The 20,389-nt window shown below is 42.7% G+C and overlaps 1 protein-coding gene across 2 annotated transcripts; it reads left to right on the forward strand.

Moving 5' to 3' along the window:
- The first annotated feature begins 479 nt into the window (after positions 1 to 479).
- On the forward strand, positions 480 to 20,010 carry COQ10A (coenzyme Q10A). Of its 2 annotated transcripts, XR_014025641.1 has the most exons (6): positions 480 to 645; positions 9,801 to 9,962; positions 12,944 to 13,136; positions 13,601 to 13,702; positions 14,803 to 15,289; positions 15,323 to 20,010. XR_014025641.1 is itself a non-coding variant. In XM_081321431.1 (5 exons), the coding sequence occupies exons 1-5, from the start codon at positions 566 to 568 to the stop codon at positions 14,968 to 14,970; spliced, it is 705 nt and encodes a 234-aa protein (XP_081177557.1). In that variant the 5' UTR covers positions 480 to 565; the 3' UTR covers positions 14,971 to 20,010. The 2 variants fall into 2 exon arrangements, 1 of the variants encoding a protein (XP_081177557.1); XM_081321431.1 differs by having other exon boundaries at positions 14,803 to 20,010.
- Positions 20,011 to 20,389: the final 379 nt, after the last annotated feature.

Here is a 20,389-nt window from a genome sequence, read left to right on the forward strand (position 1 = left end):
TATATCTATATATCTATCCAGTGCTTTTTTTGTAAAAAAAAAAAGGTGCCGGACCTCTGTTCTGAGCTCGCTCTCTCTCTCTCTCTCTCCCCTCCCTCTCCCTCTCCCCCTCCCTCTCCCTCTCCCTCTCCCTCTCCCTCTCCCTCTCCCTCTCTCATAATAGTTCAGAAATGGTTTGCCATTATCTTTTCCCATTTTTTTCCTCCCTTCCCAATCTCATCAACAGCTCTGAGATCATACCCAAGCTTTTGGAGATAAAGGTGACTTAAAAATAAGCCAACTTTTATAAACGGCCAACAATTTGCAGACTGCAGTACTCAAAGGAAGAGAAGCTAGAATTCCCACAATTCACTCGGGCGTAATCTTAGAACCACATCTCCCACAAAGACTTGCGCTCGTTTCCTCTTCAGCCCTCTCTCCCGCGCTGTGACATATACAGGGCGACGCAAGGACATTGTGACGCAAACGGGGGTGAAAGTTCACGCCGGTGTCTGTCTATTCGCGGGCGGAATTGATACGGTCGAGAGAGGGGCATTTCCACCTGGTCTCCCCCCGCCCTCCCTCCATGGCGACTCGCTGGCTCCGGGAAATTTGGCAACTGGGAGTGCGGGGAGGGCTGAGACCGAGGGCGGCCGCGGCTGGCTGGTGAGCTGAGCGATGGAAGAAGACGGGGGGAGGGCACGGGAGGAGCGGGACGAACCCAACAGATGGGTTCGGAGCTGGGGTGAAGGACCCTCCAAAGAAAAAAAAGGCGTTGGGATGGTCAGCTTAGCCTAGCCCAGGGGTAGGCAACCTCGGCTCTTTTATGACTCATGGACTTCAACTCCCAGAATTCCTGAGCCAGCTATGCTGGCTCAGGAATTCTGGGAGTTGAAGTCCATGAGTCATAAAAGAGCCGAGGTTGCCTACCCCTGGCCTAGCCCATTCAAAAGAGGGGAGCAGAGTTCGGGGGTTTCCCCCTCTCTTCTTGGCCGGGCTTCTAGGCTTTCCCCAGGTGTACGGCCAGCAGATTCAGCGGGTGGATCCTTTAAGCGTTGCTTGTATAGGAAAAGATTGACTCAATCGGGAGATTTCGGCGGCGGGGAGGGGGAATCTAATAGCATGTGTCGTCTGGAAAACGGATGAAATTGAACAAGGACCTGTGAAGTCCTTGTAAGGAGGCTGAGTGTTTTGGGAAAGAAAGGACAACAGGAACCAGTACACCTGTGCTCCTTGCTCTTCGTTCAGGGGGAATAAAATGCTTTGTAGAACAGGGGGTCTTCAAACTTGGCCCTTTTATGACTTGTGGACTTCAGCTCCCAGAATTCCTCAGCCAGCGTGCCTGGCTGAAGAATTCTGGGAGTTGAAGTTCACAAGTCATAAAAGGGCCAAGTTTGAAGACCCCGGTATGTAGAAGGTCATCGCAGGAGTAAATGGAGAGAGGCTTGGGAAAGCAAAATAGAAGTTAAAATGGAAAGGGAGGCCTCCCAGTTAGAAGACTTTTAAAAGAATCCTGTGGGATTTTATGGCGAGTTACTGGTGATAACGGTGATCAGAACCTGGGGCAATAAAAATGGGAATGTTACATTACATTACATATTACACTATGAGATCTACTGATTGTGTTTCCCTGGATGTGGTAAGAGTTTCTATTAATGAATGTGTACCTGCAATGAAGGAAGTAAATGGAAAAGACTATGCCTCCAGTAAGATAAGGGTTTGGATATAAGCAATGTATAAAAGGCAATCTCTTTGCAGTTCAGGGCAATAATGCTGTCTTCTAACATGACAGAGTGATGTGTGTTTATCTGTTATATGTATATTTTTATGAGTTCAAAGTAGCATACATAGCACTCCACCCTCTATTTTCCCTCACAACTATCCTATGGGGTAGGTTTGGCTGAGAAATACTAACAGAACCAAAGTCAGTCTGCTTCACTGGCTGAGGGTGGACTTGAAGCTGTGATTCAACTTCTTAATCATTAAGCCACACATACACAGTAAGCATCAAGTTCCATTTTTAACTGTCTGAAGTGCTCTATGAAACAGATTAAAAGGGTTTTTTAAATTATGTAACTCTGGTTTATTTCAAATAGTAACAAAGAGAACTCAGAATGTGTGTGGTTGCTTCTGTGCTAATCTATAATTTTGTAAAGAAAATTACTTGGGGCTTTTAGACTGATGTTTGATTCCTGCTGGTTTGGTAAAGCTTAAAGGCCTGCCTTAGCTCCAGCAGCAACTTGAAAAGTTTCCAAGCTTAGAAAAAGAAGCTAGTTGGACAATGCTGTGTTTTGATTTTGGTTTTTAAACTGGGAAAGTTTTCTTTGCAAATTCTTTGAGATGAAATGTTATAGAGTTGAGGAAAAGCTGGTACCAACAGAATCACTTCCATTATAGACATTGACGCCCTCTGTGCCCAAATGCTTGTACCTTTTGAACTGCTTCCTAGTAATTGGTATTCTTTCTTTACTTCTGCACTGTGAGTTTCCAAACAGGAAGCACACTGTATGCAACATACTGTATGTGTGACTGATCATGCTTTTGTGTAGTTGTGTTAATGACCAGTCAGTGATCTACCAAAACAAGATTTTTATCATGCAGAAAGTTTACAGTCAACAGTTACAAACTCGTATCATATTTAATCCATATACATGTATGAATTAAATTATGAAGATCAAAGTTCCCCTTCCTAGCCTTATCTTCTATGAATTAAAATGTAATGTGATATAACCTAATGCAGGGATGTCAAACTCAATTTCATTGAGGGCCACATCAGCATTGCAGTTGCCCTCAAGGGGCCAGGTGGGTATGGCCAGGGTGGGCGTGGCCTACTGGGTGGGCGTGGCTAGAGTGCATATGGCGTACTGGGTGGGCGTGGCCAGCTCTACATCGTTCGCCTCAAGGGTGCCTATGGGGGCCTGGGCAGGAGTGGGACAGATCTGAGGGTCTCTGGCAGAAGGAGGGTCTCTGGGCCAGGGCCAAGGCAGTGGGGGCCGTTCCCTCACTGTTTCCAGGATGGCTTCGCGGGCCACATAAAACCACTTCGCGGGCTGGATCCGGCCCCCGGGCCTTGTGTTTGACATGTCTGACCTAATGAGAAGGGCCATTTTGTTTTAGGTAGAATGGTCTTCAGTCACCATAAGGGCAAGGTTGGGAGTACAGTATATGGCTTTCCAGATGTTGAACTACAGGTTTCAGCTCCCCATCTGTTTAAACCAATTTTAAAGGCATTGGGATATTGCTCTTCTTCTAGGTTAATGTAATGAATTGACAGGATTTTCAGGAGCTTGACTTATGAGCTAGTCAAATCAACACTCAGCCATATATTCAGTCTACAGCTTGATATAGTTTATATGTTTGAGTTTCAGTTTTTTTCCTCTCATGTGGAATGAAATTATTTTTGTAAATTTTGTAGGTCTTTTATAAAGTAAGAGGTAATGAATTGAATGGGTTCATGTCTTTTAGAGGAAGACTTTTTTTTAATCTTCATGGATATTTTAACATTTATTTGTTGTGTTATCTCATATCTGGAAACGATTGTTCCTTATGAGGGCTCATTTTCCCCAGAAATATCCTTAAGCATTTTATAAAAAAAATATATCTGAAAATGAAGTGTCCAGTAATACTTTGAATACCTAACCTTTTGATTGTATTATTGCAACAATGTTTGCAAAAGACTTCCAAACAGGATTTGGTTTTAGATTTGGTTTCCCAATGAACATACTCCAAAGTACTATTTCTCCATATGACCTGGAACTTACTTTTAAACTGGAATTAGTTGTACTTGAGAAGCGTTCCAAGATAATATATAGTGTAGTGGGAGCGAGAAACTATATACATGGCTCTTCTAATGTTTCTTAGCTTCTTTTTTCTCTGAAAATTGCATGCAGTTGTGGGGGTTAGTTTGGAAGCACAGTATGTGTATCTAACCGGATGTGTTTGAAGAAATTTGAGATTTTTATTGGAATGATGTTAATTAATATGTAGGTATTTTTTTTAAAAAAGTTGTAGAATGCTTTATTTTGGGGAGTTAATTTTACCAGGGGGAAAAGGACCTAGGTAAAAAAAATGAAGTGGCAAATATCAGGTAATATTATAAAGAAATTAGTTTTAAAATGGTCTTTTGAGATGGGCTAGATAGAAAATACATTATTACATAAGAATTCCAAGATGCTGACTTACGTGCACATGTTGGGTAAATTCACAATGTTGTCTGTTTACTTTTGGCTTAGCAGGGCAATTGATTCCAACCACAGTTATATATGAATCATGGGTTACACCTTAGTAATACAAATGAGCTAGGGTAATGTGGCTTATGCAACAAATTCAGACAAAAGTATGCCTTAGCATGATATGTGAATCCAGTCTCTTAAATTAGAAATCTTATTTAGATATACTAGCTTCCTCCACGTCACCTTTAGAAACATTTGAGCTATACTCCGGCAGTGGCACCAAAGGCAAATGGGTATTAAGGTGTGTGCTTAATGATTCCTGAATGTTTGTTGCTCTGCAGTGTTCATGTCTTTCCCTCTGACTGTTTGCTGTGCTATCCTGTTGCACCAGGGTAAGATTTCACCTTCAAGGTTAGAGTCTGGTAAAAAATCTCCAGGCAAAGCATAGATTGAAATAAGGATTCTGGATGCCCACAAGTCATTGATGCTGGTAGATGCAGCTTAGTACCTCAGTTAACTTTGTGGGGGACAAACTGATGGCATTTAAAGCTTACTTACTTCAAATGATTATGCCAGATGAGGAGGTTCATCTGTGGTGTCTACAGGATTTCCGTTGTTTTAACTTTTTTACGTTCGTATTCACAATTGCTTGCTTGGCAGTGTTCCCAGGTAAATGTCTTAGCTAACCTGCTGAGCAGCTATTCTGTAATTGCCATTCTTTCCACATTTTTTTTGTTCTTGAATATTTTTTGTACATCTTCTAAGTTAGATTCCACACCTCTTTTTGTCTTGCATCCATCATACTGTGGTATATTGCTACATATTAATGTCCCCCCCTCTTTTTTCTGAAAAAGGCAATTAAGGCAGCTTCTTACTTTTAGATCTCCAGATGTGTGTTAGGCTGCAAATTTCATTATGCTTAGTCAGCATGTTGATGATAGAAATTGTAGTCCATGCACCTGGAGGGCACCAGACTGGAGAAGGTTGTGACAAAAAACACCCCCTCAGCTGCTGTTTTCTGAAGCAAAAATTATCGCAGACCCAACTTGCTCATGATGAAATTTAGACCAAAGAGAGGAACAGGGGACATGCGAGGGCTTTTCTTCAATTCATTGGTCACCGTTTTAAGTAACCTGAAAGCTTGTCGATCCAAGGAAAAGGTGTTTTTTTAAACCTCTGGTGACATTAAATCTGACAGGAAATCTATCCCTCTTTTCATAGATAGGGTTTCCACTAGGCATCCTGAATATTTACTTGTTGAAAAAAAGAGCTTAGCTGCTGCTGGGGGGAAGGCTCACCGACAATAATTATGTAAGTTAAGCTAAGCTGGCCTGCAAAAAGGATAGAAGCTAGCCAACGTGGAAGACAATGCAGAGGCTTTGCATTTCTGATCAGTCCTCCCAACTGAATTTTAGGAAGCATCATGGGAAATTGAGCAGGAAAATTGCTATCTCTTCTTTAATTAAAGTGTATAATAATTCCAGCTGGGAGTCAGTCAGGGTTTTTCTGGCAGAAAGAGCTTCCCATCCAAAAGCAAAAGAGGCGAAAAGGCCAACATCTAAGAGCCTATCCTCGGTTGCATCTAACTGCAGCATAATTGTCCCAGCAAATATCTTTTTTTTCTATTGTGTCCTCACAATTTTGGCCTCATAGAGGCAAGTCATCCTTAAAGGAGTTTCCCCCCCTTTATTTTGATACACGTTTTGCCATGGATTCAATCAGGTGCACCATTCTTTCGGGTGGTGTAAAGAGAGGACCATTGGAGATGGGATCACTCCAGCATCATTGACCTGGTCAGATTGGTCTGGCATGATTCTTCTAGAGACCCTCAATACCATCTTCTGGACTATTCTTTTTTTCAGGAGGGATTTCTCCCTGTAACCCTCAGATTGGTGAGTCTGATCTTCTGAGGTCAGTCTGAACAGCGGCGATCAGTGGTGGCAAAGAGAGGTAGGGCTGCAAGGTGAAGTGAGAAGAAGAGAACTACTGTTTATTAATTAATGACCCGCTCTCTGTGCCTGTTAAGGCTGCTTTTGAAAACATATTTAGCAGTCTTCTTTAACAGCACTGAACTTGTATCTAAAATTGCTACTTGACAACACGTTGTAAAACAAGTAGAGTGGAAGGTAGCAGCCAAGGATTTAGAGAAATGTATACATGATCAGATTCACTTTTCCAATTTCTGCAGGAGTGAAGATGGTATTGATATATACAATTTAAGTTTAAGTTTAAGTTTATTGAATTTATATACCGCCCTTTTCCCGTAGGACTCAGGGCGGTTTACAAAGTATTTAAAAACGTCAATACAATACAAAAGTTAAAATCAGTTAAAAATAATTAAATTTTATCCCTGAAAAATATAAAACCCCAATTAAAAACTCTCAGCCTGGGCCGGAAAGCTCAAAGAGCCAGGTTTTCAGGTCCCGGTGGAATGACCGAAGGTCGGGGGCAGTCCTAAGCTCCACGGGCAGCTGGTTCCAAAGGGCAGGCGCACCCACTGAGAAGGCCCTCCCCCTGGGTGTTATCCACCGGCAGTCTTTTACCGGCGGCACCCTGAGAAGGCCCTCCCTGTGGGAGCGCACAGGACGAAGGGAACTTGATGCCAGCAGCAGGTGTTCCCTCAAATATCCCGGACCCAAGCCATTTAGGGCTTTATAGGTCATCACCAGCACCTTGAATCTCACCCGGAGGGCAACCGGAAGCCAGTGCAGCTCGCGGAGTAGAGGTGTTACATGGGAGTATCGGGAAATCCCCATCACAACTTGTGCAGCAGCATTCTGCACCAGCTGAAGCCTCCGAGTGGTCCTCGAGGGCAGCCCCATATAGAGAGCGTTGCAGTAGTCTAACCGGGAGGTCACGAGCGCATGGGTGACTGTGCGTAGGGCATCTCGGTCCAGATAGGGTCGCAACTGGCACACCAGGCGAACCTGGGCAAAAGCCCCTCTGGTCACGGATCCTATGTGATCTTCAAAATTGAGCCGTGAATCCAGGAGGACGCCCAAGTTGTGAGCCCTATCAACGGGGGGGGTAACACCTCACCCCCCATCGTTAAAGATGGAATAGTCTGGTTAACCCAAGATGCCGGTATGCATAGCCACTCAGTCTTGGCAGGATTGAGACAAAGCCTGTTTCTCCCCATCCAGACCTGGACCGCCTCCAGGCAACGGGACATCACGGCGAGGGCATCACTGGGTTGGTTTGGGGTGGAGAAAAAAAGTTGGGTATCATCAGCATACTGATGATACCCCACCCCGAAACCACAAATGATCTCGCCCAGCGGCTTCATATAGATGTTGAACAGGAGGGGAGAGAGAACCAACCCCTGAGGAACACCATAAACGAGAGGCCTCGGGGTGGATCTCTGCCCTCCCGTCAACACCGACTGCAAGCAGCCCAGGAGATAGGAGGAGAACCACCATAAAAAGGTGCCTCCCACTCCCAAACCCCTGAGACGCCGCAGTAGGATACCATGGTTGATGGTATCAAAAGCCGCTGAGAGGTCTAATAGGACTAGGACAGAGAAACAACCCCTGTCCCGAGCCCGCCAGAGATCATTTACCAGTGCGACCAATGCCGTCTCTGTGCTGTGACTGGGTCTGAAACCCGATTGGTACGGGTCCAGATAATCAGTTTCCTCCAGGAACAGAGGAAGCTGATGCACCACCACACTCTCAACAACCTTTGCCAGAAAGCGAAGGTTGGAGACCGGACGATAGTTATTTAAAACAGCCAGGTCCAGGGCAGGCTTCTTGAGGAGGGGTCTCACCACCGCCTCCTTCAAGGCAGTGGGGAAGATACCGTCCTTCAAGGAAGCAGTTATTACTGCCTGGAACCAGCCTTGTGTCTCCTCCCGAGCCGCATAAACCAGCCAGGAGGGGCACGGGTCCAAGAAACAGGTGGTGGAGCTCAGCCTCCCCATAATCCTGTCCACATCATCAGGGGAAACAGGATCAAACTCAGTCCAGATAACATGCTCAAGACCGTCCGATTCCTCCACGTCAGACTCCGCCCAGTCAGAGTCTAAGCCGGCCCGGATTTGAGTGATTTTGTCCGGCAGATGATGACTAAACTCCTCGGCCAGTCCCTGTAAGGGGTCCTCCCTCACCTCCTGGTTAAGAAGGGAGCGAGTTACCCTAAACAGGGCAGCCGGGCGATTATCTGCGGACGTGATGAGGGCAGCGAAGTAGTTAGCCTTCGCCGTCCTCATCGCCACAAGATAAGACCTTATAAAGGTTCTTAGCTGCAATCGGTCAGCTTCGGATCGGCTGGACCTCCAACCGCTCTCTAGACCCCGTCTCCGACACTTCATCACCCGGAGCTCCACAGAAAACCATGGAGCCCAGCGGGATCTGCGCCGAATCAGGGGTCGCAAGGGTACAACATGTTCGAGTGCTTCGGTGGCTGCCCTTTCCCAGGCATCCACCAAGGCACTGGCCGGGTTGTGAGTGAGGGCGATGGGTATAGACCCAAGCACCGTCTGGAACCGTTCTGGATCCATTAGGCGCCTGGGGCGGAACCATCTGGTCGGTTCCGCAGCCCAGCAGCGGAGGGTAGCATAACGGAAGACCAGTCGCAGGAGATGATGATCGGACCATGATAGAGGGACAATAGCTGGCAAACCCCCTCCCAGATCATCCAACCACTGTCCAGATAAAAACACCAGGTCGAGAGTGTGACCCCCCCACATGAGTCGGGCCATGAATTATTTGGGTCAAGTCCATGGCCATCATGGAAGCCATGAACTCCCGAGCTAACTCCGACGACCCTCCCAGGGCAGGCAGGTTGAAATCACCCAGAACTATAAGCCTGGGGAACTCCACCGCCAACCCTGAGAGTGCGTCGAGCAGCCCGGGCAGGGCTGTTGCCACACAGCTGGGCGCCAGGTATGTGAGCAACAAGCCCATCTGAACCCGAGAGCCGCATCTCAGGAGGAGGGACTCACTCCCGCCTATCTGGACAATGGTGGTCTCCCGCAGACATAAAGTCTCCCAAATAACCACCGCCACCCCACCACCCCTACCCTGAGCCCGTGGCCGGTGTAGCACACGGAAACCTGGGGGGCATTATCCTGACACTGATGACAAAATTCAGATTGTAGTAACTGTTGAACAACTTGTACTTTGGGGAGTGGAGTAATGTTTTTCCAATGCTATTAAGTTTAATTTTCACAAGTGCAGTGATGATAATCTGAGGAATTGCAGATACAGTGATACGAGAGCTTCAGAACCAGAAGTAGATAATCAGAAGCCCTCTGAAATTCGTAGACTACGATTTTTACAGTCCTTTTCTTCTAACATTCCCGCCCCCCATTTCTCAAGAGGAACAAGAGCATTTGCCCTTAGAAGTTAATTACCCCACAGTTGTAGTATGTGTTGTGCGTATTTCACATTATTGTGAAAACCAACTGAACATAAATCAGAACTTCCCTCCCCACATTATATGTATGAGGATTTGCCCACAATGTACATGTAGGACTTCAGTCCAGGACGCCATGCTAGGTCATGCTTGTAATTTACTTTACTTGCAGCTTTCTGAATCAGCGGGTGATGCCTCTGTTAGGTTATTCATGATCAAAGGAGGTTGAATTTAGACTCTGGGAAAGTTTGGTAGACTTCTATGCAGGCCAGCTAATCCTGGGGAATCTTTCAGTTCCAGGTATATGCCATGCTGTGGAAGTCTGGTGATCCGAGACCCTCATACTATCAGCAGTCTTGATTGGGATCTCAGTGGTCAGCACAGCCGGACATTTATCAGCTTTACAGGACCTTTCACCAACAAACGGAAGGAATATTCAGAGAGAAGGATCATTGGGTGAGCTGACATGGCTTGCATGAGGGTGTTTTCATGATGGAGGGAAAATGTACACACTGTCTCGAATATCATTTTGTATGACCCACACGAGCATCATTTACTTTGGTAACAATAAACAATATAGAACTCTAGGTTTTTAAGACTAGAAATTTCATAGTCCAAAGCAACTGAAGAGGACCTATTTCTAATGTAAGGGATAAAAACACAAGGCAAGACCCGTGGTATCCAAGTTATGGTCTGCCTAATTCAGTGTCCTCTTTCCCACAGTGACCAATCAAGTTTTACAGGAAGCTAAAGCAATACAGGTAATCAGTTTAGTGACTGTTCAAAGTTACAACAGCCCTTGAAAAAGTGACTTATGACCATTTTTCACACTTATGACCATTGCAGCACCCCCATGGTCATGTGATTTACATTCGGATGCTTGACAACTGGTTCATATTTATGACGGTTGCAGTGTCCCCAGGTCATGTGATCATCTTTTGCGACCACCTGACAAGCAAAATCGATGGGGAAGCCAGATTCACTTAACAACTGTGTTACTAACTTCACAACTGCAGTGATTTACTTAACTGTGGCAAGAAAGGTCGTAAAGTGGGGCAAAACTCACTTAACAAATGTCTCACTTAACAATAGAAATTTTGGGCTTAATTGTCATAAGTTGAGGACTACCTGTACTGTACACATAATCAGCAAAATCTTGAGGAAACTGCAGGCTACTTACTTCAGGATAACAGTAGCACCAATCTCCTTATATTCTCCACAAAGTATTACCTTCCCACACCTATGCAAAGCTGGAGGTGTACAATCAAAGAGTCAGAAAAGGAACTGTTATGTGCAGATTATGCAATCGGATTCATTACCTTAAATTCTTCTCCCCAGCTCATGGGAGGAAAGGATTAACTTGAATAGCCATTTTGTTATCTTCCAAGCTGTATGATATTTGGAATCTATAGATAACATACACTGATTGTGTGGCCAGTAGCCCTTTCTAGCCTTATCTTCTATGAATATTCTCGATTTACTGTGTATTCATTCTGCTAGCTTCCTCTGCAGCAATAAGGAATGTGTTATTGAAAAGACAAGTGAAGCCTTGGTGGAGCAGTGGGCTAATGCCTCCTTAAGTAACACCAGCTGCCTGCAATTAGTGCAGGTTCGCATCCCACCAGGCTCAAGGTTGACTCAGCCTTCCATCCTTCCGAGGTAGGTAAAATGAGGACCCAGATTGTTGGGGGCAATAAGCTGACTTTGTAATAATGCCGCTGGGGCGGGGGCGAAAGCCCTAATAAGCAGGCATATACATAGAATGAAGGCTATTGTAAGCCGCCCTGAGTCTTTTGAGGGCGGGATATAAATGGGATAAAAAAAATAAAAAAATTGATAAGTGGTTTGGAAACATGGATTTTATTTATTTCTTTATTTGTAGCAGGCTGCAATCATATCCAAGATTGTGAGTTTGTTTGTTATCATCTGCAGTTTCATAAGCAGGGAAAGTGTTTGGGAGAATTTGCTGATAAAAAGAGAGTCCCAATGACTTTCTCTCCTTCTGTTACCCTGCTCCTGCTCTGTCTCCTTCTCTCTGCCAGTTCTGTATCAAAGATCTTATTTCTCTGATATTTAATTTTTTACCACATTATTAGAAAGTTAAGAACAGAGTACAAAGAAAAAAAAGAGTAAAAACATTCTAGAAACATATTTTTGTCATACTTTCTCCCCTTCCTTTCCATTTATTTCCCAACAGCTAACTTAAATATTTCTATTTTTCTCATTGTTGTACTGTGGTTACTTCTTTGAAGCTTTGTGTTGATTTTATCATAGTTTTTTTTATTTGTTCCATTTCTGTGTCATATTTCAATAACCATTTACAGTTATAATAGTCCCAATAGATGACCTTGGGCTTGTATAAGTATTGCAACTTCTGTATTTTTATCAAGGTTCTTCCTCCTTTCTTGAAATCCCTTTTTATCCTTCAAGCAATTTGTAAATACACCAATCATAGTAAATTTGTGCCTTTGCTGAGCAATTTTCACTGTGTCTTTAATCTCTATTCTGAATCTAGATATACTGTGCCAAATATGCATAAGTAATTAAACCTTTCTCACTGCACAGTAATTTTTTTTTATTAAAGAGTTTTACAAAAACAAAATTTTACAATATATCCCCAAATCCCTCCCACCCCAAACCCACCCACTTCCCCCCCCCACTTCCCAGAGCTATATACAGGATTATAGATACAATAATCATATTCTAAATAAAAATTATGCATAATATACAATTAACCAAATTCATAATGTGCTTTAACTCTTTTAACATAATATAACATAATCCCTTTTTATCCTTCAAGCAATTTGTAAATACACCAATCATAGTAAATTTGTGCCTTTGCTGAGCAATTTTCACTGTGTCTTTAATCTCTATTCTGAATCTAGATATACTGTGCCAAATATGCATAAGTAATTAAACCTTTCTCACTGCACAGTAATTGTCCTTGAAATAGACATTTGACAATAAAGTTAATGGTGAGATTTGCAGGCTTTGCTTTTAAGAGATTCCAATTTTTTTTCAAAATTTATGTTATGTTATTTTAAATTTCTTTTTTAAATATAGATACCTATAAGATTGAGATTTACATGGAGTTTTGCAAGACTTGGAAAGAGGCAGATATTATATTAAATAATTTACTGCCTGTCTTGAATAACAGAATGCCTAAAATCTCCAAACAGCAGAATATATCAATCATAGAAGGAACCAGGCTCTATTTCTTGTACATTAGTTCTCTTTGATACAATGGAATCTCAGGGAATAAGTAAATGAAACATCCATCCTATTTCTTCCATTCTCTTGGATTTGAGAAGTGGAGAAGAAATGTTCACAGCATAATAGATATTCCAGCATCCTGTGGTATGCATGTACCTATGTCACTGTCGACATGTGCATCATTATGGACGTAACATAAGGAGTAACTCTCTCTTTATTTGCAGTTACTCCATGCAGGAAATGTATGGTGTGGTGGCCAATGTGAATGAATATAAGGAATTTGTTCCATGGTGTAAGAAATCAACGGTGGTCTCTAAGCGAGCAGGACATGTGAGGGCCCAGCTGGAAGTTGGATTCCCTCCTGTTGTGGAACGTTATACCTCTATTGTGACACTGGTGCAACCCCATTTGGTGAAGGTGAGTTGTGTATCAGTGGGTTAACCAGGCTGATGATACTTCAGTGTTACAATGACAATAACAAGCATTGCATAATTAATAATTTGTCCTGGTGCCTCATAATTTGGAGGGAAGTTTGATGAATGTGGTGGCACTGGCATTGAGAGAACACTTAATAGAAATTAAAAATATTGAAAGTGCTCAACACTTTCCATAAACACGACATATGAAGCAAGATACTCATGAGGCAGACTTGAGATACCTGTTTCAAATACAGGTTGATGGATAAATCTTTATCCAGAGCTGCTGCTGTTAGAGTGGGGATGGGAACTCTTGCATTCTATTGGCCTTCCCCATTTCTGCTGTCCTCCATGTTGAGGACAATTCTGGGAGTTGTTGTCCAGCATATCTGGAGGGCGTCAGTTTGGCTAATTCACACTGTGGGTTTTGCTGCCAACATGAATCTTTGCTATTATTTTCTCCAGGCAGTCTGCACTGATGGGAAGCTTTTCAATCATCTGGAGACAAGCTGGCGTTTCAGTCCTGGCATTCCAGGCTATCCTCGCACCTGTACCCTGGACTTCTCAGTAAGCACACAAAGGCTAATGGGATTCCTCATTAGCTCTTGCATAAATGAGGACTGATTTGGGGGCCCTGCATCCATCGGCTTTTAAAAAAGGTGGACTTTCCATTACTACTGAGAAAAATCTGTAAGATCCTAGTTGTGAAGGAACTAGAACTGTATTCTGGTGGCAGAGATGTTTCTGGTACTGGTACCACAAGCCTTCATTTCCTAGAGCTGTTGAATGAATTCCTTGAAGCAGAGTAGGGAATTCCAAGGTCATTGTGGTATGTTACTTCTCTGGCCTCCAAACTCTACTTGCCAAAGGCAGTCCACCTAGTAGATTCCCCTGTGGCACCTACTATAGTGGAAGCTATAGTGTGTAAAAGCAAGAAACCATTCCAATACCTGGATAAGTATGCAAATCCTTTACCACACATTCCATTAGGTTACGACCTTAGCTGTAAAGATCTCCCTTGCCAAATTCAGTTCCACTAAAATCTAGATTTTATAGATGAAACATAAGGAGCATAGGTAAGTCACGAACAAGTCAGCCAAGTGCTGTCTTTATGGCAGTTGCTGACTTAGTTCTCTGTCAGTCCTGAGTTAGAGAAAGTGGCATTTCTAATAGTCAAAGTTTAGCTAGATGTGCAACATAAACAGGAACTCTTTGGGGTTCTGTGTCATCCCGCTGGGCACTATTGCTCTGTACTTAGAGCCACTCTTGATGCCCAACTGAGACTAGATTGTGGTCCTCCTTTCCTTCTGCCTCTGCCCCAACTAGAGATGGATCGACACAAAGTAGATGTCAGATGGGCCATCCCAATTTATTATCACAGTAATACACGCCTGGGCAATTTCTGTAGGAAAAAATTGGAGCCTCGTCAGTTTTCAGCAAGTAGTTGTACATAGTTTTTATAATTGTGTTTGTTATTCCTGCTGTACTTAAGAGTGCTCTGTGTAGTCTCTCCTGATTTGGAATTTCAAAATTATTCTTCCACAGCAAATCTTTTCTAGACCCTTCTCTGGAGCAAGGGGAAGGGGCTTTCTCAATGTAAAATGACCTAGCTTCACTGTGGAAAAATGATCTTCACGGTAGTCCAATGTGCTGTTCTCTTTCCTCAGATCTCTTTTGAATTTCGTTCCCTTCTGCACTCGCAGTTGGCTGCCGTTTTTTTCGATGAGGTAGTAAAGCAGATGGTGGCAGCCTTTGAGCGTCGAGCAGCAAAGAATTACGGCCCCGAGACCCGCATTCCTCAAGAACTCATGTTCCACAAAATCCATCAGACGTGAAGGGTGCCTGCGGCTTTGGTCACTTTGCGGACACTTGAAGTTGGGTGTTTGCTTGCAGCATCCCCAGCTGTTTGTTTTTATCTATTTATTTGGTTTCTCCTGATATCCTCTTTAATTTATCCACTGGGCCTGGTGTGATGACCAAGACTTATTCCTAAGGAAACGGCCAGAGTGCCATGTTACCCCTGGAACAGCGTCTCAGTCTTCACTTTTATTTTACCTGACAGGACTTTTATGCTGGGTCTTTTCTTTTTAGCATACTTTATTTGAAGCTTCTTTCTATGAAACATACCACTGTGGCTGCCTTAGACTGTAGTTTGTGCTGTTCCTTGACTTCTTCAGAAAGAGTTAGCAAAAACTCATTTAAGTTCTCTCAGTGGGCCTAAGGACGACCAGTTGAAAATTGTGCTTCTTAAAACATGTTTTAAAGGAAAATACCCCAACAGTTCACTTCTTGATAAAAAGAGAATGGCCTTCTACAGGTTGTTGCCCTGGGGGTGGCATTGGCATTCTTTGGTGCTTCGGATTCTTCCACCTTTCCTATTCATCATTGGGTTAGGTCAGAAAGAAATGGCGGCCACTTAGCTGCTCAGTGAGTGCCTTTTTGCGGGAATGATGGGGGTCAAGGAAAGGCTTTCTTTTGGAGTTGGGATTATTTTAGAAAATAGATGTTGCTCTTAATGAAAGTATTTTGAGATAGGAAGGAATGTGAGGGAAAAGAGAGTGGTCCTTCCTATTGCAGGACCACTGAAGCTTTCTTTAATGTCCAGCTTGTACGGCCTTCCAAGATGATTTTATACCACTTTCAAAATTCAAATGTTACCCTACCAGCGGACGTTTTGATTGCAAGCACTTCAGAAGTTCAGCAGCCGGGATATTTTGGGAGTAATTAAATCAGCAAAGCCACTCTATGACCTAACTGGCTGTTTCAGTTTACTCAGCTCCACCTCTGCTGCTCTGCATGAAGAGACTGGAAAATGGCATTAGCAGGCTGACGGCTTCCACTTTGAAGAAATAGTTCTCGTCTCTTCAAAACTATGGTTTGTCTTCCATCGCCTATTTTTCTACTACGAGTGGCTGTATCCGTTGTGGTTCAGTGAAGATGAAGCTTCCAGGGTGAATGTGGGAGAGGAGCAATTAAGCGTCACATCGCCAAACAGTTTGTGGGAAGAAATTTAGCTGGAATCTTCAGCAAACCGGCTCCAAGATGAAAGAACTCAATTCCTGGCTGCTGTACTGGCTATATCCCCATTGTGGGTATCCCAAACCCTCCCTTTCCCCACTCCATTAACACTAATTTTGTATTGTCCAGTTTGGTGTAAACCCTGTCCCCTTTCTAGTTACCAAGGAAATTTTATTTTTGTTAAAAGCACTATTTGCACAAACCATGCGTGTGCAGGATTGCCAAGGCTAGGAAGAGTGCACCACTTTGGCTGTGTTTCTGTGGAGAGAGTGAACAAGCTCCTGCACAAATGTCTCTCCCATGTAGGCTTGGGTCATCCTGAGTGTGATGCTAAAGATTGTGGGGTGTGTGAATGTGCAGTTTGATGAAGATGCAACTTTGGGGGAGTGCGAGAGAAATTCTAGTGCTTCAATATGTATATTTTTATGGAAAGGGCTGGGTATCACTGTAACTCATAAAAATGAATAAATGTTTTCGGGGGGGTTGTCTAAAATAATATGCCTAAAGGTTAGGCCCTGCTTCAATGTGCCAAAGGCATTTTGAGAAGCCTTTGCCTGGGGAGTGTTTACAGGGTAGGAGGAAGGAACTATTTTTGTGTTGAAGGAATAGCTCAACAGGAATATGTGACTACAATGATTTTTCTCAGAACTTTCTCCTTAGGATCAGAATCTCCAGACTTAATTTGTCACAGATAAAAAGTCCATCAAGTTTGAACAGTGAGGAGTGAGTAATGCACAGATCCAGGGGTGAGATACAGCATGTACTGGGGGTGCCTGTCATGAAGCAGATTCCTTTAATGTAGTGGGGGGGGGGAATCTGCCTGGGCTACTTCTGTCTGTGGCTTGTAATAGTTGCCAAACTCTGGGAAGGAATTGCTTGATGCAAAGCAGTTTGGCTTTGAGGCAATTCCCATGTATCAGTCAGCTGCAACTTCTCTTCCTGGGGTTTGAGTGTTGGCTCCACTGTCATGACAGAGTTATGTGGATCTGGCCCTATAATGGCTACCTTTTTCTCAGCAAATTCCCAGCTATCGTTCGTATTTAAATATGCTCCTATTCCTTCCGCCCTCTTAAACTCATCAACTGCTTAATTCCTGTGAAATGCTTTGAGATTGTGGACTTGCTCTTTATCTTAAGTTTGTTGTTGTGTGCTGTGCATGACTAGCTTCCACACAGAGGGCACAGCCTGCACTAGTCTTTACGTCTCAGACAAGATTGTGTTTGTGTTTTTAAATTAGGCTGCCTGGAATGCTTGCCCTGAACAAGTATCTTCTCTCCCCCTCCTTTTAAAGAGTAGTGAAGTCGCTCCTAGGAAACTTCAAATATCTTAACGGTCTAATAATATCTTAAGTTATGATGGCATTCTGTCTTCCTCAGCAGATTGCATCTTGGGTTATGATTTTAAAAAGAAAGAAGGAAAAAGACTGCAACTTTAGAGATCTCCCTGACTAGCTGCCCTTGTTATACAAGGAGGATGAGCAGTTGGGCTAATAAAAAATAGTAAGTTTCACTGACAACAGAGCCTTTGAATTTAAATGCAATAATGCATGGCAGATTTTCATGCAGTATGTGTAAACTGTAAGCAACACACCGTAAGTCCTGAATATAGTATATATTTTAATGAAGCTCAATTATCTGGAAGTATGGGGCATGTTCAAATGCCACTCTGCTGTAGTGGTTTTTTTCAGCTGCGTAACTGTACTATGAGGAACAAGCATTTCAAAACATTTAATATACTGGTATTAATAATAATGGAACTTAAAAGAACAAACATTTCCCCAAGGATTTTGAAATATATTCTTGGGTCACCTTAAATTGACCAAAGCTGCAAACCTGTTCATGCTTCCTTGAGATTGAATCCTGCTAAACTTGGTTAGATTTCTGCATTGTAATATTAAGAACTGCCCAGGTTTAGAACAACTGGATAGGTGTGCAACAGTCCAAGAGAAAGATTAAGGGCAGTTTTGACAGCACTGGGATGATTAAGTGTGGCTATTGCTGCTCTCCAGGAGTAAAAATCAAACCAAAAGCTTAATGTATGTAGAAATTGATGTCCAAAGAAACCTAGTTTTCTCTTTTTAAAAAGTTTCTAATTGCTAGGGACAACAGTGTTTAAGAGTCTCAGAAAGCAAGCAGCCACTTAGGGATCTTGTAGCTGCCTCCTGTATTTTCAAGGTTATAAAACGCAGAATTATGCAATATTCATACTGTTCATAGCGTTCCTAGAATACTAGTTTAGAATAACACTTGTCCTGGCATCAATTTGACTTCTGAATAACAATACAGGAAGGCCTTTATTTGCTTTTCATGCTGAGATCAGCTACAAAGCTGGTTCATGAATGTAAGATATACCTCACACAATAGGTTTGTAATAGCCACTATGAATGCTGATTTCAGAGGCCCTTTTAACACAGGTGGATGCCTCTAAAACTAAAAAAAAGAGGCAATTTTGCATCCATTATTTTGCTAAGAGGGGACCAAATCCAGCTGTTAACGAAGGTATGGTGGTTATTTTTAGTCACTGATAGGCAAATTAATCTTGAAACGTATTAGAACTTTTTCTCAAGGAGCAGGATGCAGATTTGTAGCTGTTTAAATTATTTTAAATGAAATCCTTGAATCATTACAGTATTATTTTTTTCTTTATCACCTCCACTGAAGTAGCTTTTATGCAGAACCAGTTATTTAAACTGGAGTCCCATTGAAATCAGTTGGATGTTAAATTAGGACAACCAAAATCAGGCATTGTGGCATAGTTAACCAATTTATAAAGTGAGATAAGCAGGCTGTCCCGCCCAGGTGCTTTTTAAAAAACATTTTGTTCCTTAAATTTCATACCAGTTGTAGCATAGCTATAGTGGGGTTTTTTTTTGCTGGCATCTAATGAACCTGAAGAATATGTTTTCTCAAGTCCATCTGTATTAAATGCCTAATGTTGCTGCTGTCCTTTGTCAAAACAATGTCTTAAATTTGTGCCTTCTGTTTCTCCCTCTGCACATATTTTTATTGAATTAGCTGTCTTATGTTCCTTAGCCTGGTACGTGCTACCTCACATTGTAAGGGAATGTTTATAGACAAAAAAAAGTAGAATCATGCACAGTAAATGAAATTATTTTCCCCTATCCTTTTTCCTTATTTGATTATTGCAAAACTGAACAATCCCAACTGCATTTTTATAGACTAATAAAATGTTTGTGAAAAGATGCAGTGATTTTCCGTCAGACATTGTGCCTTATATGAGGGCAGTCAGCAGAACATCTTAAGGGTCACGGGGACATTAGAAGGCAGTTGCTAAATAAGCACAGCAAAATTCCCCTTCTAGTGTAGGGAAGTATTTGCCCTACTTCAACCACTGCTATGCTCTGGAAGTAGGGGAGGCCTGTCTGGGTGCTTGTATTCTCTCGTGCCTTCAATTCTATGAGAAATGATGAGCACTGAACTGCTTTACAACATTGATAAACCCCACACTGCAGTGCAAGAGAGGCTAATTAGCACTGAACATTAAGCACTGATTTTGCGTAGAAGAAACCCAGCAAACACTGTAGAATAGGCAACTATATCCAAGCGAAGACATAACAGAGATGTAACACAGCCTGTGCATCCCTAGAAGTATGGGCTGTTTCAGATTGAGATTTCTGGCTCTCCCGTAAGGGGGGGTTTCTCAACCTAAAGCCATGCTCGTAACTTCTAGAGAAAGTATTTGTTAATGTTGCCACTGGCCACTTCAACTGGGGTGTGTGTGTGAAAGCCCTAATAAGCAGGCATATACATAGAATGAAGGCTACTGCTAAGCTTGTAAGCCGCCCTGAGTCTTCAGAGAAGGGCGGGATATAAATGGAATTAAAATAATAAATAAAATAAATATTTCATTTTGGCTCCACTCCTGGCTACTGATTTCCATCGAACCTCCAACAAATTAGAGTCTTCGGAGAAGGGTGGGATATAAATGGAATTAAAATAAAAAAAAACAAAAAAACACTGCTTCAATTTATTCAGGGGGGAAGCAAGTGGCAATCCTGCTACCTTTTCTTCAGTAGCTGAAAAACCTGGGTAACATATACTGAAGGTGAACTCCCTTTTCCTCAGAAGGTGCCTTGCTGATTCATTAAGAATTCAAGTTCGTTATGCATACTCAAAGAATTAGAAAGGTGTTGAAAAAAAATTACTTGAGCTGAATGAAATTGGTCAGCCATTTGAAGAATATTACATTTGACTCCCAGTAACACGCACGCACACA

This window comes from Vipera berus (assembly GCF_964194415.1).
Source record: "Vipera berus genome assembly, chromosome: 2".
NCBI classification, from domain to species: domain Eukaryota; kingdom Metazoa; phylum Chordata; class Lepidosauria; order Squamata; family Viperidae; genus Vipera; species Vipera berus.

What these genes read in the sequence shown, in the direction of transcription:
- COQ10A (XM_081321431.1), top strand. Translation starts at nt 566, where the DNA reads ATGGCGACTCGCTGGCTCCGGGAAATTTGGCAACTGGGAGTGCGGGGA. An exon ending in TCAGAGAGAAGGATCATTGG is followed by an intron (nt 9,963 to 12,943) that starts GTGAGCTGACAT and finishes CTTTATTTGCAG; the next exon opens with TTACTCCATGCAGGAAATGT. An exon ending in CCTGTACCCTGGACTTCTCA is followed by an intron (nt 13,703 to 14,802) that starts GTAAGCACACAA and finishes CTCTTTCCTCAG; the next exon opens with ATCTCTTTTGAATTTCGTTC.